This window comes from Gymnoscopelus braueri (assembly GCF_963280865.1).
Source record: "Gymnoscopelus braueri genome assembly, chromosome: 3".
Classification (NCBI taxonomy): Eukaryota; Metazoa; Chordata; class Actinopteri; order Myctophiformes; family Myctophidae; genus Gymnoscopelus; species Gymnoscopelus braueri.
Genome location: NC_137612.1, coordinates 37,337,688 through 37,363,384, shown reverse-complemented (window position 1 = coordinate 37,363,384; position 25,697 = coordinate 37,337,688). Strand labels below are relative to the sequence as shown.

General features: G+C 42.4%; 2 protein-coding genes across 2 annotated transcripts; one reads left to right on the top strand and one right to left on the bottom strand.

Annotated features, from left to right (window-relative positions):
- Positions 1–199: 199 nt before the first annotated feature.
- Positions 200–8,318, top strand: aurka (aurora kinase A). The gene is made up of 9 exons (XM_080423152.1): positions 200–516; positions 2,581–2,643; positions 3,011–3,305; positions 3,396–3,450; positions 3,542–3,736; positions 4,629–4,767; positions 4,945–5,093; positions 5,791–5,965; positions 7,402–8,318. Exons 2-9 carry the CDS (start codon positions 2,584–2,586, stop codon positions 7,576–7,578), a joined length of 1,245 nt encoding a protein of 414 aa, XP_080279278.1. The 5' UTR covers positions 200–516; positions 2,581–2,583; the 3' UTR covers positions 7,579–8,318.
- Positions 8,319–11,502: 3,184 nt separating this feature from the next.
- slc32a1 (solute carrier family 32 member 1) lies at positions 11,503–14,480 on the bottom strand (the record flags this gene model as incomplete). Its single annotated transcript, XM_080423172.1, has 2 exons — positions 11,503–12,693; positions 14,067–14,480. The coding sequence occupies 2 exons, from the start codon at positions 14,478–14,480 to the stop codon at positions 11,503–11,505; spliced, it is 1,605 nt and encodes a 534-aa protein (XP_080279298.1).
- Positions 14,481–25,697: the final 11,217 nt, after the last annotated feature.

Here is a 25,697-nt window from a genome sequence, read left to right as displayed (position 1 = left end):
AGAACGAGGTTTTGCTGCACACTGCTGCCACCTGCTGTTCTGGAGTGGTCACAAACAACAGTTAGCATTCCGTACCAGCCAATGGCTGAGCAGCACAGAGCATCTCGCCAGCCAATCAGCGGGCTGCTACGGTTTAAAGGTTGTGAAAGAGGGACGTTTGAAACTAAACAAGAAGTAGCAGCAGAAAGTCTCTTAGAAGAGAACACGGTGACACCAAACTCCGCTGTTTTCGGGCAAAAAAAACTGACCAAAACAATCGCGTTGTCGTCGATTATATGCTTTACTACTTAAAGAACTAGTAAACTGAAATATATATCTGCGGAAAACAAGCTAACGTTAGCGTTGTAGCGCCGTTGTGTGCGGTATGTATATTTACAGCTGCTAGTAGCTACTGTTAGCTTCTGTTGGCTAGCTGTTAGCAGTTGAAGAGCTAGGATCTGCTTTTTAGTGCTTTTATCGTCGAGTGTCGTTGGTCTTCACGGATTGTCGTTGGGAACTGTGCAATAATACCTGGTGGTAAGTCATGTTCATTAACATGTAGGCTTTTGTAAACTAAGCTTAGTTGGGCTGTGTTAGTTGCGACGCGAAACGTTACCCTAACAACAGTGGTGGAAAGTAACTGATTACATTTACTCAAATACTGTACTTAAGGAAAATTGAGGTACTTTTACTTTATTGGAGTATTTCCAATTTTCAGTACTTTAACTTCTACTCTTAGAGGCAAATGTTGTACTTTTTACTCCCCAACAATTATTTGAAAACTTAGTTACTTTGTAGATTTTGATACAGCTGATACAGATAAACATACAGTAACCACTTCAGCCCTATATAAATGTCGGCCATTTTAAAGGCATTGTGAGCTTGTAGATCGGCTATTTTAAAAAGGTGTTTTTTGAAAACTGAAATGGGACATTCTGCACAATGAGTACTTTTACTTTCGGTACTTAAGTACATTTTGATGCCGATACTTTTGCTCAAGTCAATTTTGAATTCCGGAATTGTAACAGAGTATTTCTACATTGCAGTATTGATACTTTTACTTAAGTAAAAAATGCGAGTACTTTTTCCACCACTGCGTTACCCTAACAGCAGATATAGCCCCACAATGTCTGTTCAGTTAGCTACAATCTACCCAATATGTTTAGTAATCATTAAAGTTGAAGCTCTATTAGCTCGACTGATAGCGACAGTTGGCTCTGGTCGGTAACAGGATAGGTGGGCACTAGGGACATCTGGCCTCCTCGATGTAAAATTGGCTATTTTGTCTTATGTGAAAAAAAATTGTATATTTGGAAAATCTTTAAGTAAAGTATAGACGATTAGAAGTAGAACATGCTTAAACATTAAACAATTAGGATCTAATATTTCTGCAATTGCATCAAAACCTGTATATCCAGTCATTTTGTGGCACAAACAAGAAGTTGTGAAGTCTGATGTACCGTGCATGTTCACATCATGTATACTTTACATTATGTACCGTGCATGTTCACATCATGTATACTTTACATTTGTACCGGGCGTGCATGTTCACATCATGTATACTTTACATTTGTACTGTGCATGTTCACATCATGTATACTTTACATTATGTAGCGTGCATGTTCACATCATGTATACTTTACATTTGTACCGTGCATGTTCACATCATTTATACTTTACATTATGTACCGTGCATGTTCACATCATGTATACTTTACATTATGTACCGTGCATGTTCACATCATGTATACTTTACATTTGTACCGTGCATGTTCACATCATGTATACTTTACATTATGTAGCGTGCATGTTCACATCATGTATACTTTACATTATGTACCATGCATGTTCACATCATGTATACTTTACATTATGTACCGTGCATGTTCACATCATGTATACTTTACATTATGTACCGTGCATGTTCACATCATGTATACTTTACATTACTTAAGACCATTTTTTTAAAAATCCATTTTGGAGAAAATAGCCAATTTTACATTGACGTGCCCAGATATCCCTAGTGCCCACCTATCCTCTGGTCCATAGCGTTAGCACTATGGCCTCACCGATCTACTTACTACCTTTAAAAAAAGGTGGGGGGGGGGACATGTCAACCATAAAGATGCGTATGGGGCCTTATCAGGAACAAGCTTGCCCTTAGAAGTGACATTGGCCCCCATTTGGCCATCACCCCACAAATTATCTTTTTCTATCTTACCCCATGCCTTGAATCATTCATTTTTCTCCACACAAAAAGCAAATGGAGAACGCCCACAAATTTTTGGTTTTTGGAGCATTCCTTTACCGTGAGTGAACAATCCGATTGAAATGGGACAGAATTCTCAAAAAAATGGTGTCCATGGTTAACAGCAAATCTACAGTTTATCATAGTATTCTCCACTTTCTTCTCGTTTTTGGATTTTTCTTTCACAATGAAGGAATGTGAGTATATGTGACAAAAACATGTATGTACATGTATTCAAGGCTTCAGGGGTGAGTAATTGATAGAAACGTGTCATTTGAGGTGAACAGGAAACTAGTAGAGTGACATTATGTGATTAGTGTTAATTTTAAACATTTATATTTCTCTTCCTTTAGAATATGGATGCTGCCAGACTCAGGGTGTCGAAGGGCATGGACCTCCGAAAGTCCGATGTGAAGGTAACTAGAAGGAGTCATCTTTGCAGTGGACATGCAGTAACAGTAGATTGGTTTCAGGATAATACTACAGTCATCCTTCTTGTGTCATGTAGACAAACATTAGCCACTTTAACCCCGTTATCCCTGCTGCTTGTCAGCAACATTAAACAAAAGTTAGAAAATACTAATACTACTATTTTCTGTACAAGCTCACAAAACATCAATCACATCGTGACGTGTTGTTAACTTGTAGACCAGCTGTTTTCAAGTAGCTTATGTGCAAAAGGGGGTGGTTAAATGAGGAAGTCCAGCTGCACAATAATGATCTTGTTAAAAACAAAACACTGTACATTACTCACTGTTTGGTGCCGTTTTGTTTTTTTAACAGTCTAGTAGCTATCTGCCACAGCGGGTTCCTGTCTCGCAATCGCAGACCTGTCAAAAGCCACCAGTGACCCCTGCCCAGCAACTGAAAGTCCTAGGTGTGTCAAATGGACCTCCACGCATGCAGCAACCACGCACCGGCATCAAGGCTGTCCCATGTACCTCCATTGTAATTGTGAAACCTGCAGCGCCCAAACCCAATGTCCATGGCCAGCTAAAGACCAAAGTGGCCAAAGACAAATCGGAGCCGAACACAACCAAACCTTCAACAGAACTGCAGAGTCAGGAGAAGCCACAAGGTAATCTAAAAACTTGTCTGTGTAATGTTTCATGTTGCATCCATTTAGCTATACTGATACATAATCATCATTATTTTTCTTCCATGTCAGGTAAACCTGAAAAGAGCGAAACCACTACTTCCACTTCCTCAGAGTCAGGGAAAGGGTAAGTTTGAATAGCTTGTTGAGGTTCAGTAACAGCTGTTGAGTTATTGTTTTTGAGGGGTGGGTTTCTAAAATGATTTGTGCTTGTACAGGAAGGCGCGGTGGAGCCTCGATAACTTTGAAATCGCCCGCGCCTTAGGGAAGGGCAAATTTGGCAATGTTTACCTGGCCAGAGAGCGTTCATCCAAGTGGATCCTGGCGCTTAAAGTTCTCTTCAAGAAGCAGTTGGAGAGGGCAGGAGTGGAGCACCAGCTCAGGAGAGAGGTGGAGATCCAGTCTCACCTGAGGTGAGGAATAACTATGTGCACACGTTCCTTAAAGGCATCTCTGTCATGCTCAAGTGAAATGGAGTCAGTCAAGTCTAGGGTTGGGATCCTTCAGGATTTTAACGGTCCGATACCCTAACGGTTCCCATTCAAGATTCCTATAGGGGGTTCCAAATGGACCCTTACAGGTCTGCGTGTGCAAATATAAACACAGGCCTACCACTAACTACCAGTAAACTCGGTACAAATTTAACTAACTACTGGGGAAAAAAATACTGATGAAGTTTGCCAACAAAAATATAGCCTACAATTAATTTAGGTGGACAAAATCAATCCAAACCTTCAAAACATGAAATGCGCACATCAACAAAATTTTGCTGATTTCAATCAAAGTTTAGGGAGGAATATGTTTTGACAAGCCCCCATTATGTTACGGACGCCAACAATTCGAATTAACCAGTGGCTCAAATTGGAGACCAACATAAAAACGGACACCACAAGAAGATTGGCAATGTTAAATGGTTTTTATTTACTTCCCACAAAGTCAACTTAAACATTAAGGGAAAGCATAAAGTCAAAATAAATACTTTACTAAATAATGAAATCAGGAAGCCAAAAAGGCCTGGAGATGCCAGTCAAACTCAACAGAATGGAGGGGGGACCCAGCCACCCCCTAGGGACGTTGTAGCTGCTGCTCCTTCTCCCTAACTGAAAAAGCAAAGCTCCAACTAAAACCTAAACAAAATCCTTACCCTTGTCAAGTCATGACGGTGTCACTGAGAATAATGCTGTTGAAATATTCTAGAATCTAGTCCGTGGTCTACTCTACCGTACCTGCCTGTCTTAAAAAATGCTCTAGTGTGATGTGTCTCAGTCTCTCGACATTGCTAAAAATCATATCTGTATACCACAGGCACCCAAATATCCTGCGACTGTATGGCTACTTCCATGACACTGCTCGTGTGTACCTTATCTTGGAGTATGCACCCAAGGGAGAGCTCTACGGTGAGCTACAGCGCTGTGGCCATTTTAATGAGCAACGGAGTGCAACAGTAAGTCTGCTTAATGAATTGGGGCATTTGGAAGTGTTTGCATTGCACTTACAATAATTTATAGCCCTTTGAAACCCTAATATTGTAGTCTTATTTTCCTGTCACACCCCTGAATTAGCCTTTTTGTTTTCCCTGAATTAGCCTTTTTGTTTTCTGTCTGCCACACTTCTCTTCCAGTATATCATGGAGCTGGCAGATGCCCTCTACTACTGCCACGACAAGAAGGTGATTCACAGGGATATCAAACCAGAGAATCTGTTGCTGGGGGCCAATGGGGAGCTGAAGATTGCTGATTTTGGCTGGTCTGTCCACACACCTTCCTCCAGGTACACACACTCCACACATGTATCACATCGTACCTAAACTTGTTTTTAAAGGAGCACCTCTAACCCATTTTCAATCTTATCTTCGTATAATTGGTCCTCACTAATGCTGCACTATAAGATGGCACCATTTCTGTCTACTCACTCTACGTCTCATAATTGGTGGGCTGTGGATAGTTCCGAAACCCGTTCTACCAATGACATAATCGACGGGGATTCCAAGCTAATGGAACTTTCTTTTCCTGTAAAGTTAACTGTCCATATCCCTCCTCTGAGACACAGAGTTGACAGAAATAGTGCCCAAAACTGCCATCTTATAATGAGCTTTTGTGAGGACCAGAAAATGGGTAAAATTGTTTTTAAATTTTAGAGAATTTTCTTTACTGAACTTGCCTGAATAATCGAGTTGGTACTGCTAGATCTCATCATTAAAGGTGGTGGTGGTGCATGTTTAGCCTATCCACGATAACTTTCCAAAGGATATTGTAGTTTAGTTTATTTTACTTCTAGATTTCCATTTAGTTTGAATTCTAACTTTCAGGAAGTAACCCACAGTTTGTTTAACATAAGTTGACCATGAGATGTAGTGCCACCAATATGGTCCGACAAACTTGATTCCAGCTAAATCAGGGATGTCTGTGACCTCGGACATGTGACACATTTGTCTCATAACACTTATCCTTTCACTGTGGTTGGTCAGGAGGTCAACACTGTGTGGAACACTGGATTACCTACCTCCAGAGATGATTGAGGGAAAAACCCACGATGAAAAGGTGGATCTGTGGAGTCTAGGTGTCCTCTGCTTCGAGTTCCTGGTGGGCAGGCCCCCCTTCGAGGCACAGACTCATGATGAGACCTACCGCATGATATCGAGGGTAAGAACAAGTACTATGGAGGAGAGAGCAGAATGCTCAAGATTAATTGTGCACAGTTTACTGAGCAACATCAGTTGATACAAAAACATATTGTACTGCAAATGCTACAGTACATTCGCCCCTGCTTAGAATTTAACGATTCCCAGACGGCATGCAGCTACGGCCGGTCGGCCGCCATACTCTTGATTTCAGAAACGTGAACCCTCGTTTCCATGTAATTATATAAGCCCAGTCCACACCAATGATTCGCAATGCGACAAGACCGTTGTAGCAGTCTGAATTACCCCAAGCTATTTCATTTTTTTGTACAAGATGAGTATACAATATAACAGTTTTGTGACAGTCTGTCCGTCTGTCAATGTCCAGTTGAGGAACGGCCCTGTTTGTTTTTTATGACCTATTGCTGTGGAAACCGCAATCGGTCGCAGCTGTGGATACGGACTATTCTTTTGCAAGTCGTTGGGTTGCATTAACTTGCGAATCTTTGGTCTGGACTGGCCAAGAGAAACCCAGTTAACAAAACTAGATTTTTGCTGAAGAAGCCCTTTCTTCCCTTAACTTAAAAACCTCCCATAGTCCTTAACTTCTCACACACATCCAACATCCATTGCTATGTAGAACCAGACAGAAATACAGATGCATGACATGTCCTTGTTTGTTGCAGCCTTGGAAACTAGCGTAGCAGTTGGTTAACTGTCATTATGATTTTGCTTAAGTATCCACAAACAAAATTGATAATATATGCGTTTCAAAACAAAGGTACAGTTGGGGCCTCTGGTCCTCCTAGTTTATGCGTTTCAAAACTAAGGTACAGTTGGGTCCTCTGGTACTTCTAGTTTATGCGTTTCAAAACAAAGGTACAGTTGGGTCCTCTGGTCCTCCTAGTTTATGTGTTTCAAAACTAAGGTACAGTTGGGTCCTCTGGTCCTTCTAGTTTATGCGTTTCAAAACAAAGGTACAGTTGGGTCCTCTGGTCCTCCTAGTTTATGCGTTTCAAAACTAAGATCCTTCTAGTTTATGCGTTTCAAAACAAAGGTACAGTTGGGTCATCTGGTCCTCCTAGTTTATGCGTTTCAAAACTAAGGTACAGTTGGGTCCTCTGGTCCTCCTAGTTTAATCAAATTATCCATATTATTTACTTGAAAGTGGGAGAATCTCAGAAACGCCTCTTTTTGCAAGGTATGGAAACACCAACAATTCCCGTGAGTGCACTAGCTATAGACAATCAAATGATTGTGGAAATTGTAACCATGGTCAACAAATGTCTCTATTTGTTTTAAGAGGGTAGGTGGGTAATCTGATTAGCACATATAAACTGGGTTTTAATCTCTGATTACTCTAAATCAGATAAACATGTTTACTGATTTAGGCCCTTGGCTCATACTTTGTTTGGACGCTCTGCATGTCTAAAACATATTGTTCTGTTCTTCATGCAGGTGCAGTTTACTTACCCTGCTCAGGTTCCTATCTCTGCTGGCGCCAAAGACTTGATTAGCAGGCTGTTGAAGCATAACCCCATGCACAGGCTGCCCATCCAGGGGGTTCTAACTCACCCGTGGGTGACTGAGAACTCCACAAAGAAGCCCACCTGCACCTTCCCAATCGATTCCTAGTACCCCCGAGTGATGGCTGCGTAGCCTGGTAAACCATCCCGGTCGCATGAAATCACATTATCATGATAATGTGAATTCACGTGACCGGAATGGTTTACCAGGCTAATGGCTGTGTGTGCACCATCGGCATATGATGTCAAAGGGGGCGAGCAGGACCCAGGTTGCTGAGCATTTCAAATCGGCGTCTGTTCTGACACTGTGGATTTACTTTTTGTTCATATGGATGTTGTTGTGTCCTTGTTTGTCTGCCTTTCTAAAACGGGATAGTCATCCCAAATGGCATCCTTGTCTGTGAATATTTACTGTTTTAATTATTCTAACGTTATTCAATTGATGTACAGTTGTACATTATGCCTACAGAGTCCCCTGGCAGACAAACGAAGACATATTGGGGAGACCGCAGATGGCAGGCGCAAACCCTTGCTTACCAAATATCTATGTGATGCAACGTTTATTTGAAGAACATACATTTGAGCTCCATGTACAACTGTACATCGATTGAATAATTAACATAGATAGGGTTTTATTTGGTAAGCTAGGGTTTGTGCCTGCTGTTGCCATTGGATGTAAGCAGCGGTGTTATGTCTTTTTTTGTCCGCCAGGGGGCTCTATAGGCATAATGTAGTGACAGGCGGAGGCCTTCAAGGGAATGCAACTACCTTTGCTACTCGGATTTTATTTTTTATTTTTTATCATGTAGTTAGGCAATGACTAAATAAAGAATTTCTGTATATACAGTTTATTATTGTTTACTGTAGTGTCTACCTTCCAGTATCTACCAATGGCCTTTTTTCCTATGCAATAGTTAACATGGGTTTATTTTATGTTTACTTTAGCCTGTTATTGGTTCATACAATTTTGATCGAGCTCCCTGTAGTTGGAGGTTGTGCTGTAAGGCCTGTGGGTCTCCTGGGGGTGGGGGGTCCCCACATGATTATTATTTTTTTTGTGGGGGGGTCCCCAGATGTCAGTGGAGTGTCAATTTAAGGACTTTCAAGACCTTTTTAATAAAGAGAAGACCATTACTGCATCAGCAAAGTAATCATCAAACTATACAATAAAAATGGTCACACATTGGCCAAATTGTCCAATAGTATAAGGGAGCCAATAATTCTGAAAATAGCAGATCTACGAGCTTGTAGATCTGCTATTTTCACAATATTTATCTGTGGAACCAAGTCAAACAAAGTGTAATGCCTCAACTCCTAGCACTCAGCCTGAATTTTCGTTTCGTTTCACTTGAATGCGAGGCTAGCGATTCAGGGGCTGACGAGCCAGGTTACCTCAACTACAATTCCAAGTGCTTGTCAGAGTGGGGGGGATGGTCACTCAAGGCCTAAAAGGTTGAGAACCACTGCTGTAAGGGAAGTGCACATGGTCGCTGTGAACAGATGGAGAAGTAGGGCCTCCAGATGCCGTCACATGAAATCATCAAATGAACAGGTAGGCCATAAGCACAGCATAAGGCCTGCAGCCTTTTTACTAAATGTTCTATAGAAAGGCCCAACGATGACTAACGTTAGGATGTTGGTAAAACGTGGATTTATATTAAATGATCTTATGACAATTTGCGAGGAAAAAAACTTTGATTTTATGTCATTTTCAGATTTCGGTTTTATAGCTAAATGAATGTCAGCATTTGGGCATTAATGAAAATCCTTACCCCGCTCTCAATACTCACTGCGGCCCACAAAAAGTATAGGCTATAATGTAGACTCATACGACGAAAAGGACTATTTTCTGCAACTTGATTTATTATATAGAGGAAAAAAATACACGTTTCTCACTGTTTTCGTTACATAAAACCACACATGTTTACAATATAATTTCACTTATTTCTTTATTCTTTAATATTCATTTTTTCCATATATAACGATTTTGAGATATACATTCCATCTTTTTGAAACCACAATAACACTACACATACGGTTTTATAACATTTCCACAGAACCCATTGGATTGCACAGAATGGAAAAAATGTCTTTATGCACATTTTCTTCTCTTTTTATGAGCTCAATACATTTTTGATTCAGACAACCGAATTTCGAGCCAGGAATGAATTCGAATTAATCTCGCAATATACATTTCAAATGCACAGATAAAAGGAGAGTCAAACAGAGTGTGGACATTTTCAATTTGGGGTTCATTTGTGTGTGAATAATATCGCCTAGATTTGGCCTGTGATTAAAGACTAGGCCTATTTCAGGTCAAATGCATTTATTAGCCTCCAAAAGCCGATTGGAAGCTAAATGAATCCAGTTGTAGGCCTAAATCCCAAGTTTTAACAACAAATTCGTTAATGCCAATATTGAGTTCTATTTCCACGTCCCAGTTTCATAAGGTTTTATATGTCTGAATATCATACATTCAATGCATAGTTTGTATAACTGCTGTAGACCATCTATATCTTACTGTATGCATTTCCAGTATTTTTAACAGTTCATTGAAGGTCCAATTTCCTCACTAAAGAAATATTGTTTAATCATTGTTATTTCTATATGCATTCATGAGTGTTTGAACATGACTATATATTTTTTTACTGTCGGTTATTGCCATAGTGTTATTTGCCCTCGTCTTTGTCCATATAGTAGCTTATCTGTGCCAGGCACCGCATTCACTATTGTTCCCAACCTTTTCTGGATCAGGGCCCACCTGAAAATCTCACAAAAGCATCCGTGTTTTAAGTTTTTTAACAATGATATGTTAATAAAATATTACTGTTTGGCCAATTATTTGGGGGCCCACTTGCAATATCCTTACGGCCCACCAGTGGGTCCCGGCCCGCAGGTTGGGAATCGCTGCACTAAACCCATTAAAATACTGCACATCACCTTGAAGAAGAAAGTGTAATTTTTTTTAAATAAACATCTTATTTATCATTAGATCACATTATATTGTCGAATTTCTGTCCATAGTCACAAACTTGAACGTTTAATGAGGTGAATTCTGAATTCTCATGTGGGGGGAAACCCCACATAAGGATGAAAAGACAAATTGCCGATTTCTGCAATTTCGTAAAAGGTCAATAATTGTAAACCTTCACTCCACTGGAAAATAATGTAAATGTACTTTGTTCGCATATTTATACAACATATAATTGTCCATATAGTATGTTGTGAGTGCTTGAGTCTCCCTCACTTTCACTGTCTCTACTCTCACGCGTGTGTGTGTGTGTGTGTGTGTGTGTGTGTGTGTGTGTGTGTGTGTGTGTGTGTGTGTGCGTGTGTGTGTGTGTGTGTGTGTGTGTGTGTGTGTGTGTGTGTGTGTGTGTGTGTGTGTGGGGTGCGTGTGAAATGACGCAAGACTGTAATGTGCGCGCAAATATGTGCATGTGTGGTGCGCGCGCATTTTACGCATGAATGAAGCAAGGGGGGCTGGGCTGCTGCGCCTATAGGCTGCGCGTGTTGGAAAGTCGCGTTTCACTATTATGTGGATTTGCAGTTAGAACATCTAGCTCAGGGGTCTTCAACGTATTTCAGGCCAAGGACCCCTTAGCTGAGAGAGAGAGATGAAGCAGGGACCACTACATATTGTATCAAATTGTGTTGCAGATTAAACTTCTTCATAGATTTCATAGACTTGTTTGACAACACTGTAGCGTTGTGTGGGATTCATGTTAATGTGTATTTTCAGACTGTTAACCACTTAACCCCGTCCACCAAAACAACATCTTAGCTGAAAATAGCAGATCTACAAGCTCACAATGCCTAGCTGACAGCTCGAGGAGTCGTGAGCTTAAAGATCTGCTATTTTCGGCTAATGTTCCCCTCAGAATAGGGATACTAGGGTTCAAGTGGTTAAAGTAAAAAAGAATCCTATCACACAAAGATTTGGCGGCCCCCCCTGTAGCAACTCTGAGGACCGCCTAGGGGTCCCGGACCCCCTGTTGAACACCCCTGATCTAGCTCCAGCAGTGGTTCGCATCTACTCTTCTATGTTATACCTGTAAGCTTCTATGAGGCCCTCCGTTGAATGGATGAACCCAGATATGGCGCATATGCCCCCTATTACAAAGATGGCGACATCAAAGAAAACCTGATGCCACATCAGCTGTCTCCATTGAAGCCTGAGGTGGAAGAGACTGGGGAGCAGAAAGCACAACCCTGCGCCCGTCAGGCTGCCAGTGAGACCCATGAGGAGGGCGAAGTGTGGCACGAAGACGGCCATGAGCAACGTGAACACCACGAGGAGGCACCGCAGCGTGAGCCCCCAGGACTTCAGGCGTCCGTCGCCCCCGTAGCAGTCGGGGAAGTTAATGCGCCCTCCTCCTCCCTGGAAGAACGACTTCTCCAGAACCTCGACGGCGGCGAAAAACGGCAACGGATACGACAGCAAGGCTTTGGCGACCAAGAAGATGTTGACGACGGCGCGGATGGTCGACGGCAGGTTGTCTGTGATGACCTCCTTGGTGGCGTCGGCCCAGGTCAGGTAGGCCACCAGGGCGAAGAGGCCCTTGAGGATGCAGGCGGCGATGTGCGTCCAGTTCATCATGCAGTGGAACTCGCTGGGCTTCGACATGTTGCCCTCCAGGGACGGCAGGAAGATCTGGGAGGTGTAGCTGAACACGATGATGCCGATGGAGATGGGGAACTTCTTGACGTCGATGTAGAACTTGACCTTGTCCCAGGCCCAGTCTCTGGCTCTGGAGAGGCAGTAGGCGATGACCAGCACGTTGATGACGAAGTGGGCCATCGTGCACAGCAAGCTGAACTTTGACACCGCTTTCAGGTTCTTCAGGAAGGCGCAGGGGAGAAGACCGATGGTGGCGATGATGGCCCACGACTTCTGGGAGATCGGCATGGTGGGGAAGCTGTTGTACATGAGGTTACCGCTGACGACGACATACAGGATACAGGTCATCACCAGCTCTATGATCTGTGCTACATTCACGATATGACCGCCTAACGTTGGGAACCTGGGCTGGCAGCAAGCGTTGGCAATGTCCACGTATGAGTCTCTCACGCGCACCAGCCGCCCGTCTTCGTCCTCTTCGTACAGGCAAGCGATGAGGATTTTCCCCGTGTAACAGCACACCACGGCGGCGAAAATAATAAGAAATAGTCCGAGGTATCCCCCGTGGAGAATGGCGTATGGTAAGCCAAGGACAAACATCCCCTGCAAATACACAACAAGAAAACACATGTGCCACGATGATGATGAGTAATTTAATGTACATTCTGTTTATGTTCAGTTGAACTTACTAAAACTAAACTAAACTAAGGAATACTTAAGATGTTTTAGTCAGGTCTCTGTGCAATAGAGCAGTGGTTCTCAACCTGTGGGTTGGGACCCCCAGGGGGGTCCCCCAGATGACAGTGAAGTGAGAATTTAAGGACTTTTAAAACCCTTTTAATAGGAAGAAAGAAAGAGCAATACTGCATCAAAAGTAACAAATATAACAACTGGTCAAACATTGGCCAAAATGTCAAATATTTATCTGTGGATTTATCTGTAGGCCTCAACGCCTACAGTCCAAGTGCTTGTCAGGGTGGGCCGGGGGCGGGCTGGGTCCCCCAGTTCAAATGTGATTATTTTGAGGGGGTCCCCCAGTTCAAATGTGATTATTTTGAGGGGGTCCCCCAGTTCAAATATGATTATTTTGGGGGGTCACGGCCTGAAAAGGTTGGAGAACCACTGAAATATATAGGCCAAGCCATGCATGGTTTGATGTGTGGGCATTCCAGTTCGCTTTGAGCACATCTAGCCCTCTGACGCAATGACGCCTCCGTAGTCATCATCATCATCATCACACGATGAAGGAGACACAGTGTGACGTAACGATGACTGCTGTGACCACAGCCCATGAAGGGGACTGTGAGCAAAAAAATCTCACCTACACAGAATCACTGGCGAGTAGGCCTATTCACAATTTCAGCTCGTCTTTCCAGGCATACTGGCACCATGAAGACGTGCGCTCTCGTGCGTAAATTGGATAGATGCTGAATGATTGACATTAGCTTTATGTGTATTTTAAACGCCGGTGGTCAGAAATGGTCATAAATACTTTGTTATATATTATATCATAAGGGACTGATTCCTGCATGATCTACGTTGAATGCGTCATGTCGACGTCCAACCCTCCACACACATCTCCATTTGAATGCACGCTGCTTCGTGCTTCATGATAGTTTCATGGCTTAGATAAAACAGAAGGGCCAGTGTATGTATGTAGTCATATTATAGACCCAAAGCCAACTAAATAATAACTGTCCCCCCCCTCCGAAAGTCATGGAATCATTTTGAGACTGCATGCGCAACTCACATTGGTTTAAATCACAAGGCTATGTGCAGTTTTTTGGTGACTGGACGTGAATATAAATGCATCACTGGCATCGGGAACTGGACTAATTGGGATAGATATATATATATCCCAATAATACAAATAATAAAAATGATAATAATAATAATACAAATTAAAACAAAACCTTTTTAATTTGCATTATTATTATGATTATTTCATTAATTTCCCCACACTTTGGGGTCTTTACCTGGATTGCATTCGTGACGTTCCAGCCCGCCTCCCAAGCTGTGATTTTTGGTTTCGGTTCGTTTAACTCGTTGGCCGGACCTCCGAGCTCCTTGGAGTCGGAGCGCGCCAGGCCGGTGCCGTCCCTCTGGTAGTGACTGTCTCCGTCCAGCGTCCCGTCTCCACCGACCTCCCCGCCGCCGCTCATCCCCTCTCCTCCCTGCTCCTCCGAGGCCAGGATGTCCATCTTCATGCCCTGTCTGTGGTCGTAATCCAGATCGTCACAGGCTGCGAAGCCCACCGCCTCCTCGTCCGTGGCGGCCTGGAAGCCCAGCCTGGCGAACGCGCCGCTCACCTTCGCCTGGGATTTGTTCGACACGGTGGTGGATAGATTTGACAGTTTATTGGAGATCTTGCTTCTGATTAACGTCGCCATTTTGGCTCCTCAAAAATTGTTAACCTCTCTGCCGGCTAAATCGTTTTTTTTCACCCTTCTTTTTTTGTCAATAAAATTGAGCTATTTTGGATTCCAAGTAACTCTTGGTTCTTTACATTAGACAATCACACGGGGGAAAACGCGCGGGTTCTTGAGTCGGTGGCGGCTTTCAGTTGCTATCTCCACTTCTTGTTAAAGCTTTGCCTGCTGCTCCTGATTCCCTCCAGGTTCATGTCACCTTCAGACGTCGCTGCGAGTCCGGCCCTGCATCTTGTCACTTTGCGCTCTGATTGCTCGACGAATCCGTCCCTGTTTTAATCGACGACGCGTACACGCAAAAGCTTTTACGCAAATGGCGAGCCCAGTCAAAAGTAGGGGGGTTTCGATGTCTAATATCGTGTTTCTTCGAGTTACAATTGGCGTCGGGCTGGGCTTCCACAGTTGGTTTTCTGATGCCAATGCGGTGCGGTGGTGGAGCCCGGGTGGCAGAGGGAGGAGACACGTGTCCTCATCAGTCTGCCCAATGCAAGGACTCACGTCTCCAGCCTCCACTAGTGCGCACAGCCACCAGCGTTGCCATGTCCGCTTATTATAAGCGACTTTGGGGCTTCTTTTGTTTTTTTGGGACTTGTTTCTAAAGTGTAGTTGTTTATTCGTGCCTGTTGTTTAAACCAGTGGATCTCAAATATTATCATGTCATGATGGACCCCAAAGTTTATGTGTTTATTATATTATTATATATAGCCTGTATATGTATTTGTCCCTTACTAACCCCCATCTGAAAATGTTTTGTGCCAGATTTGTGTTGTTATTCCATATTTATTTCAAGATTATTAAAACATTTTTTTAGCAGATCTACAAGCTCAGTGTTTTGAGCTTGTAGATTGGTTATTTTCAAATAGCCGACGTACAGTATATAGGTTTAAAGTGTCCATGTGGCCTACAGTCGTCGCCTCTTTTGGGCTTGTTTTCATAGACCTGGTTGCTTATTTATCTCACAAACTCTGGCAACACTGACAGCCACCCCACGCCAGAAGAAAACGGCAGAGATTTGCTGCATTTCTAGGGGAGGTGCTATAGTTGGTACCCCATCCCCTCCCCATCCCATAATCTATAATACTTCATTCTTAACATCCAATGACATTCTGGGGGCCTCTAGTCTTGCATAACTTTACGTGTATATAAGGGGGCGGAAAGTGGAGGAAAAACCCCGTCAACTCTTTCAACCAGCTTATATAACTTGCCAGAACTGAATTTAAACATTTTTTTGTTGTTGCTGAGTTTCATTTTGAGCAACAAGAGGACGCGGGACTGTCAGTAGGACCCGAGTTGTGTCCATTGGAATTATAAGGATCGAATTTTAAAAAATCGTGTTTGATTTTGTTCTTTTTTTTGCGCGCGTTTTGTCTTGATAAAGAGCGGGTAAGATTGAACTTGAGAGCGCGAAAAGCCAATATCAATCAATAGGCTATAATACCATACTTCTTTTTTTTCTTTTGTCTTTTTTCCTTTTTTATTGAGGTGAAACATAGGCCTCCCTACTTCTATTTCAAAGACATAATAATGTTAGGGTCAGGACTTAATTAATTAAACCAATTATTCTATACAGTGTGTGTATTGTTATAAGCTAATAATAAAATAAACCTTACCTACAATATATTTTTTTATAACATTAAAGTACCTATTTATAAGGGAAACGGCTCTCCTTTGGATGTTTTATTGATTCTTTCGGGGGTTTTTTCTTGCCTATTTAAATCATAGCTTTATAAATGGCCAAGATAGCCATAACATATAGTCGTAGTTGTAGGCTCTTTTGTAAAAAAGAATAGAATAAAAAAACTCCTATAAAAAAATACCAATTTGACTAAAGTCAGTTCAGTGCTTTAATAAATTCAGCCTCATAAGTTGCTTTCATTTTATAGCTCCTTTTAATTTGACTCTCAACACTGCATTAGTCTTTGCATTATGCCATAATCAGGCATGAATATCAACAAAATAAGCAGGTCTGATCGACGCATATTTTTGAGGGAGGAATTAATTTTCTCATCTGATCCGACCCAGCTGTAAACAGCTGATAGCCTGTGTGATATTTATACTCCGTCGCAGGATGGTGTCGCTTCCTTGCCGCCAAGAACTGATCTCGTGGGCAAGCGACGCCTACAGTGCAACGGGGTAGGCTACAAATTAGGCATATAGCTGTCAGTGTACAAGTTCACATTGGTGAGCCCAATGCATTGTCTCCCAATGCATTGTGAACTTATAGAACGAATATTTTCGGACTGTGTATGTTTCAATTTAGCCTGTAGGCTTACCTGTACATGCAACCATGTTTTATTTTATTCAAAGGCCTGCGTTTGTTTGTTTTGCGACGGAGGAAATGGCTAGTCAGAAAAGCTTTCGTTAGTGAACCTCGCCACTTAAACAATAGGCTTTGAACATGTCTCCAATGACTGTATCCGATAGGTAAACAGACCAAAATGTATAGGTTAAGTCTGCCATTAAAACAAAGATGTTTTACCCTTTTACATTTTACCCTTGTTCCCGACTCTAATTCAGGCTCAGGTCAGCATCATGTTTTGTTTTTGTTTTTGTTCATGTAAGAAGTTGAAATTATGAATGAAAACAGGATTCAGAATGTAGGCCTGCCACATGCATTCAGCAGGCTGGGTGGGCCTAGCATCATATCAGAGACAGACCATATATACGCTCTAATGATCGCCTAAATTAGGATTTATTTGTCATATATAGGCCTATATACACACATATTTTTTTTAAGCACCCTGACGCATTGACGAACATCAATGTGCAATTTTGGAATGAAAATGGCTGCTATTCCCAGCGTGGGAATGGGAAGGGTTAATGACGGTGTGTGTTATCAGCGCGCTGCAGCCCTCCTCTGATCTGTGCTTAGAACTGTCTGATTGAGTGTAACGCAAGATGAAAAGAACAGCCGTGACACCGCGGCACAGGGTTATACTCTGGGATTGGAGGGCGATTTCCGACTTGCTGTGCTGATAAGAACACAATGCAACTGCAAGCACAATATGATGATGATGATAATAATAAATATAATATAAATAATAGCATGATAATAACAATCTATCTGTCTATCTCTCTAGGCATATATATATATATATATATATATATATATATATATATATATATGTGTATATATATATATATATATATATATATATATATATATATATATATATATATATATATATATATATATATATATAGACACACACACACACACACACACACACACACACACACACACACACACACACACACACACACACACACACACACACACACACACACACACACACACACACACACACACACACACACAGTGTTGTGGGCCTATATGTATCTTTATCTTCAAAGGGTAAAAGTGATTTTCCTCTCATTGCAGTTTATCGCCGGTCATGAGAGAGCCAACGAAGGGTCAGGTCCCTAGAGGATGCTCTCTATCTGAACGGACAGACAGACAGACAGACAGAGCAACGGTAGCCAATCAAGCTCTTATCTATGCCCAGTTTGCGCCGCTTTGTGAGATCAGACAAAGGCAGCTGAGATCAGATCTCCACCATGAGCAAACTGTGCTGTTTATGATCGAGGGCCGAATTAGAAAGAAAAAAGAACTGTATCTCCCTCCCTGTCTCTTCAAATCCATTCAGCACCCCACCCACTAAACCACTCACCTTATTTTCTTCACTCTGTTAAAAAGCCAATTTAGCCTATAGATTGCAGACCCGTCTGGACCCATTTGTGGGTCAAGTAACATAATATAAACAAATTAAATACATTTTTCATTAATTAAAAACAAATTCAATGATTTTTCAAAATAATTTCATGAATAAAAAATTAAATCAAAAAATTTAAAACAAATGTTTAAGAAGTAGTGAAAATAGCCAATCTGCAAGCCCACAAGCGACGTGTTGTGAACTTGTAGATCTGCTATTTTCACTAGTTTGGGTCCCAGCCTATAGCCTATAGGGAGACATCAAATTTCTCTTTTGGGTCTCGAGCAAAAAGGTTTGGGAACCATGCACTGGCATAGCCTACTCCGTCGACGGTGGCGCTTGCCCGAAAAGAACAGATTGGCAAGCTAACATTGTAGATCTGTTCTTTTAGGCAGGAAAGGCAACCCCAAGCGTCACGCACCGTCGTACTTGTGAAGTAGCCAGTAGCCTATAAATTGAGCTCCATGCTCCGCCTTTTTTCTCCACATTTCACACTTGGGTGAGCTGGCGCACACGGTTCCTCAGCTTCATGTCATGCCCCTTCATTCGAATCACAGAAAATGATTAATTATTCCCCCGCAGGAGAAGAATGTTCTTCGAAATAATAATATACAAACAAATATGAGGCGGATATAATGGGAAGAGAGATACGAGGGGTGGAGGTGGGGGAGCTATCCATGGTGCTGAAACCGAACTACATTGAAAGGCATTTATTCCAGTGGTTCTCAACCTTTTCAGGCCGTGACCCTCACAAAATAATCATATTTGAACTGGGGACCACCCAAAAGAATCATATTTGAACTGGGGACCTTCCCACCCTGATAGGCATTACATTTAGTCTGACTCTGTTCCACAGATAAATATTCTGAAAATAGCCGATCTGTACAAGCTCACAATCAGCTATTTTCACAACGTTTGCCTCTTTCTGGTCTTTTTTCATTTCATTTCATTGTTTTTTAATTGTCATCTGGAAACCCCCCCCCCCCCCCCAAAAAAAATCATGTGAGGACCCCCCCTGTGGGTCCCGAGCCACAGGTTTAGAACCACTGTCTTATTGTTTTGCTCAGTTAATTATTTTCCTGGAAAAACAAAGGGCCACGCTTTTTATCCCAGAAACTGCAAATGGAGCGTTGCATTGCGGGGCCGGCCAGCCTATACCTGTGATTGTGATGGTAATGTTAATGGACTCGGAGGGGCGTCTGATTAGCCTGATGTGAGCTAATTTCTCTCCAATGCATTCCCCCGGGGGCCCGAGGGTCTTTTTCGGGTTCCCTTATTAATTGAGTATTGTTGGGTGTTATTTTCCGCCTCGCTAGGCAGGCAGAAAGACACAGCGGCCAGTCAGTCATGGGTTAAATGAGAAATAATGTCAGGAATAAGGTTTTATTATAATATATGGGACCTCAACAGTCACAGCTGTGGCATTTTGGACCTTTGCAGCTTTTGGAGAAATTCGTACTCAAACTCATTTATAGTATAAGGGATTGAGTTGGGGAATTGTAACTCGGTGTTGACAACAATACCAAGACAGAACAAGAACATCTAAACAACCACATTTGAAATGTGTACTGTAGGTTACACTAAACAAAATGTCGCTAAATAGCCAAGTGGTTATTCGGCTATAATCATATACAGGGGAACCTCTTAGCACACCTTATTAAAGGTGCTATAGCACCTTTACCTTTGTCAAATGATGATAGAACCAGAAGCAGAGAACCCAATAGAACCTTACAGGGGCTGGACAGGTTCTTATTGTATGACAGCGCGCGCTATATCAGCACCTCAACCATCTCACATTTGAGGCCATGGGGAAAATAAAATAAAAACAACTAACAAACAACCAAACAAACAGAAAAAACAAATAAAATATAGCCAATCACTCAGACTTTTTGGCTTATAACCACTTATGCCTTGTTTTGTAGCCTACTTCGTCACCCAGCGAAAATAACCGATTTTACAAGCTGACATTGCAGCACATTGACTTGACTTTGACTGTGAGTGAGCTTGTAGATCTGCGCTATGTTCACTATTTTCAAATAATGTTATTTGATATAATTTCATGCCAAAAATAGGGACGCCATGGATGAAAGTAGATAAACGTAGCAGTATTTAGCCAGTAGCAACCTTTTATGAAACTAACAAAATCATTTCCACATCCTCTCAGTTGGGGCTGTCTGTCCCCATCAGGCTGTCCTTCTCACCCAGGTGGTAAAAACCACTGAGAGCCTTTTCATTATTCCTAATGCGCCCGTTTAATGGCTTATTATGAGCTCCCGAGAGAGTCCCGTACTGAGAGGTTTATATTTATATTAGCCGAGCCCTGCATGCCAGCTTCTGTCTGTCTGTCTGTCTGTCTGTCTGTCTGTCTGTCTGTCTGTCTGTCTGTCTGTCTGTCTGTCTGTCTGTCTGTCTGTCTGTCTGTCTGTCTATGTCTGTCTGTCTGTCTGTCTGTCTGTCTGTCTGTCTGTCTGTCTGTCTGTTTTTCTGGAATTGTTCATTGAATATCCATCGAAATTTTCCTATTTTCCAGACACCCCGTTTTAAAGGATATATAGCCCAGTCTATTATAACAGTAACCTACATGATGCATGCGTATCTTTTAAATGAGGCTGTAGGCCTAGTTATTAAATGTTTGCAAACGTAATTTTTCATTTGTGGCTTTAACCACGCAAGCCCTATTTTATACCTCATGTCTCCGAGCTTGTAAATATTTTTTGAAAATGTTATGAATTTCTTTTGTAAGATTTCACCAATAATGACAAAATAGGGACGCCAGATCCTTTGCGTCATAACGCAAATGTATAAATATTATATAGAACGTGTAGCCGCTGCATAACGAGTAAAATATAAAAATAACAGCCTGAAGCCACCCCGTTACGTATAAGTGGCAGGTTGTCTATAGCTGATCTCAAGCCTGTGAATGTAAAAGGTGTAAACCAGTGTTGCCAGCTTGGGTGAGAGAAATAAGCAACCAGGTCTAGGAAAACAAAGCCCAAAAGAAGCAACTACTACGGTATAATAATTAGTAGGCTACTCTAAAGTTAAAACCTATATGCTATTTGAAAATAGCTGATCTACGATGCATTGTGAGCTTGTAGATCTGCTATTTTCAAAAACTCTTGCAATAAAATGTGGAATATTTGGAATATTTTTGAAACATTTCTAACAGCACAAATGCTCCCTGCGCACAAAAGACTTTCATGAAAATATTTGACAACCACTGATTTAAATAATAATAAAAAAATAGCAAGTCATTTAATATATTGCTAAATAAGCAAGTACACTTTAGAAACAAGCCCCCAAAAACCCGCAACACAACCAATATTTACAAGCAAAAAAAATAAGCCCAAATCGGCTTATAAGCGGAAACATGGCAACACTGGTGTTGTAAACTGCAAAATGCTCCCAGGACGCCGTTTGCTGTTAACCCACGGTGACTCCGCTCTCTCTCCATCACCTTTGACGTTCTCCTATGGTTCGACTCTCCTGCTGCGACACATTAACATTGTAATTGCCTTTTTACCCCCTCTCTTTGAACACAATAAACTGAGGGGGTCCGCGGGGACATGCAGAGCCCGAGGCTGCATGCATGGCACAGTGCTGTGTGTGGCATCGATTTGTCACACTGCCAGCAAACACCACATAGTCATCAACATCATGTGTAGGATATACGGCAGTGGTTCTCAACCTGTGGGTCGGGACCCCCAGGTGGGTCCCCACATAATGGGGGAGACATAATACGGGGGACATAATGGGGGGGGGGGGTGTTCATCCCAGATGACAGTGAAGTGACAATTTAAGGACTGCATGTCAACGCAAAGCAAGGCGTTGTGGCTTGTAGATCTGCTATTTTCAAAAAATGTATCCGTGGAAGCGAGTCAAACTAAATGTGCCTACAATTCCAAGTGCTTGTCAGGGTGGGGGGTCCCCAGTTCAAATATGATTATTTTGGGGGGTCGCGGTCTGAGGGTACCCTAGGGTATGGCACACAGTTTTTAGAATGACGTATGTGGTGTAGTATACATTATGACAGCAGCCTCAGGCTGAAATAACACACATGCTGAGACAATAGCTAATTATTGTTTCAGTATAGCCTACTGATCACAGGATTATGTGAACATTGTTTTTTATGGCCATTATTGACAATGGTGATTTGAGATAATCAATGGGTTTCACTTTCACGCCTAATCTAGTTGTTGGGGACTTGTAATTGGGGCCCATGCAGAGCAAGTCCTTTTGTTATTTCTATATACTATCTGCGTGTGTGTGTGTGTGTGTGTGTGTGTGTGTGTGTGCGTGTGCGTGTGCGTGTGCGTGTGCGTGTGCGTGTGCGAGTGTGAGTGTGAGTGTGAGTGTGAGTGTGAGTGTGTGTGTGTGTGTGTGTGTGTGTGTGTGTGAAACAGAGAGAGAACATGACTGGTGGTCTTGCTTGTCAATAACAGAGCAGATCTGAGTAGCTGTTTAACTGACATGTAGCTAATAGTTTTGTTCTCATTAAAGTTTCATGCTGAGAACATCTGACATGTTTGACTCCTGCATCCACAAGCTTGGAAGAGACTACATGCTTTTATGTAAGCCTGACAGTGTCGCTCAATGAAAAGAAACACTTTTCAACGAAAGAATGTGACACCTGGCATTATAAATCATTAAATTCAATGAATATTTGAGAATTGTGGAACACAGACCTTTCCTTCTGTTAGCAATTTAGCACCCATTGTAATATTTTATTCATACAGTTTTAGATCAAATGGATAGGAATGAAGTATAAAAAAAATCTCTTGTTTTTCTTGAGAAATTCGCATTAAAGATATATTATGTTTATTCCATCACATCCCTATACATTTCTATTAGAATAATACATCGTACACTTCCGCTTCCACTGTCTGCTCTGAATGACTCATTGAAATGCACATCTTGTCTGCAAATTGACTACATTCACAACCCAGTGAAAGCTTTTTGTTCCGTCCCTGTGATGTCGCCAGGCATTCAGTCCCCTTTGATTTAATTGAGACTGTGGCAGCACTCACAGAGAGAGTGCCTGGGAGCTTAATATAGGCAGCTACTGTCCATGTTACATGGAGGTTTGTGAATAAAAATAAATAAATCATGCATGCCTTTGAAAATGGGCTTTCCTTTACTGTCCCATCCCCCCCCAACATGCAGGCGAACCGCACAGCCACTCCAGGCTGTCATTAACTGCTATTGTCAGCGGCACAATCAAGAGCAGAGAAAAACTCCAGCACTTATCATGAGCCGAACCACCAGTCACACACACAGCATGCACAAACACACCCAACTACACACACACACACACACACACACACACACACACACACACACACACACACACACACACACACACACACACACACACACACACACACACACACACACACACACACACACACACACACACACACACACACACACACACACACACACACACACACACGTGCGCACATACACGTACAAAAGAGAAGAATGGATGTAATGCTATTGATTTTTGGGCTGATGTGCGAGACTGCACAAACAGTGTGTCCCTGCCATGAAAGGTGCTTTTTGTCTCTCAAGGGCTATAATCATTTTTGTAACACCAGGCCACTAACTGGGTCTATTTTTAGACATTAGCTTGATATTGCTATGGAAAAGACAAAGTCCCTGTGTTATTGCAAAGTTATTTTTGATTCATGTCATGCTCACCTATACAATAGTGCAATGTCATTTGAGGCACAAATTTCAGAGATATTCAAAATAACAAGCTCACAATGGTGCGACCCGTTGTGAGCTTTGTAGGTTAGTATAAAGGGTTTAAGTGGCTAAGAAATTTTAACCGCTGCAGTTTCTCACAACGATTTGTCTGTCTCACATCCTCAGTCAGTTCCATTGGTAGTACAGGTCAATCCAGTCCTTTGGTTTCTACCTGAAGTGCTAGATGGTGTAACTGGAGCAGTCCAGAGGGCAGGTGCAATAACTGTGCTTCTATTAATCTATCAATATACTCAGCCCCCTTTCCCTTTCTCCCACCTCCCACACACCCTTTACTCACCCCATTCACCCCCTGAATGGTGTGTGTGTGTGTGTGTGTGTGTGTGTGTGTGTGTGTGTGTGTGTGTGTGTGTGTGTGTGTGTGTGTGTGTGTGTGTGTGTGTGTGTGTGCGTGTGCGCGCGCGCGTGTGTGTGTGTGTGTGTGTGTGTGTGTGTGTGTGTGTGTGTGTGTGTGTGTGTGTGTGTGTGTGTGTGTGTGTGTGTGTGTGTGTGTGTGTGTGTGTGTGTGTGTGTGTGTGTGTGTCTGCCTGTTTCTGTCCTTACCTGTCAACATGGGCCCTGAGGCTATCTCCACATGTCCCTGCAGTTCACTACTGATTGCTTCCTGATCTCACCGTTGTACTGTTTAAGCTGAGCACTGGGGGAACACAAGCATAGCTGCAGGGGCAGGCAGACCAGGCAGCTGTCTGTGTGTGGCGTCTGGGACATACACACACACACGTTTGTATTGCTATACTTGTGAGGACATCAACAATTTATGACAGTGATTTTATCAATCTAAATTAAGTAGTCTCAAGTCTACAAGAAGGTGGCCGCACACACGTGCCACTACTTTATTTTTGGACGCAGAGTAAAAAGAAACCAACGTTTCGGCAGGTAACTGCCTTCTTCAGGGTATCATACCCATACCATACCTTGAAGACTATTATTTTGATTATTCTGCCGCGGTACCGGCACCACTATAAGGACTTTGGTGCGCGTAGCATTCTCGTGCACAGTGATTTTATTAATGCAATAAAAAAAAAAAATGGGTCATTTTGAACCCTAACCCTGAAGCGAAAAATTGCTATTTTTGGTGCACAACACCAGTGCGCAACTATGTATAAATCAGGCATAACTTCAAACCCAAGCCCTAAACCTAACCTCAAGATGCCTAATCCTAAACCTAAACCTTTTCCTAACTGTAAATCGAACACCAATAGTCATTGTGAGGACCAGGAAAATGGTCCTCACAATGACTATTTCTCAAATTCAACTACCTTCAGGACATAATATTATTATTATATTATGAACAAGTGACAAATAGCGTAGTCACACACAAGTATAGTAATATGGCATAATACATGCATGCACACGCACGCACGCACACACATGCACACACACACACACACACGCACACACACACGCACACACACACACACACACACACACGCGCGCGCACGCACGCACGCACGCACGCACGCACGCACGCACGCACGCACGCACGCACGCACGCACGCACGCACGCACGCACGCACGCACACGCACACACACACACACACACACACACACACACACACACACACACACACACACCCAGGGGCAGATGACCTGTAGCTACTGTGGCCTTGTGTTGTCTCGTGTAAAGGTCAAGTGATTCCTTTCATGAACGTAATGTTAGCTTAGTAGTCAGTCTAATAAACCTGGAATGGCACCCATG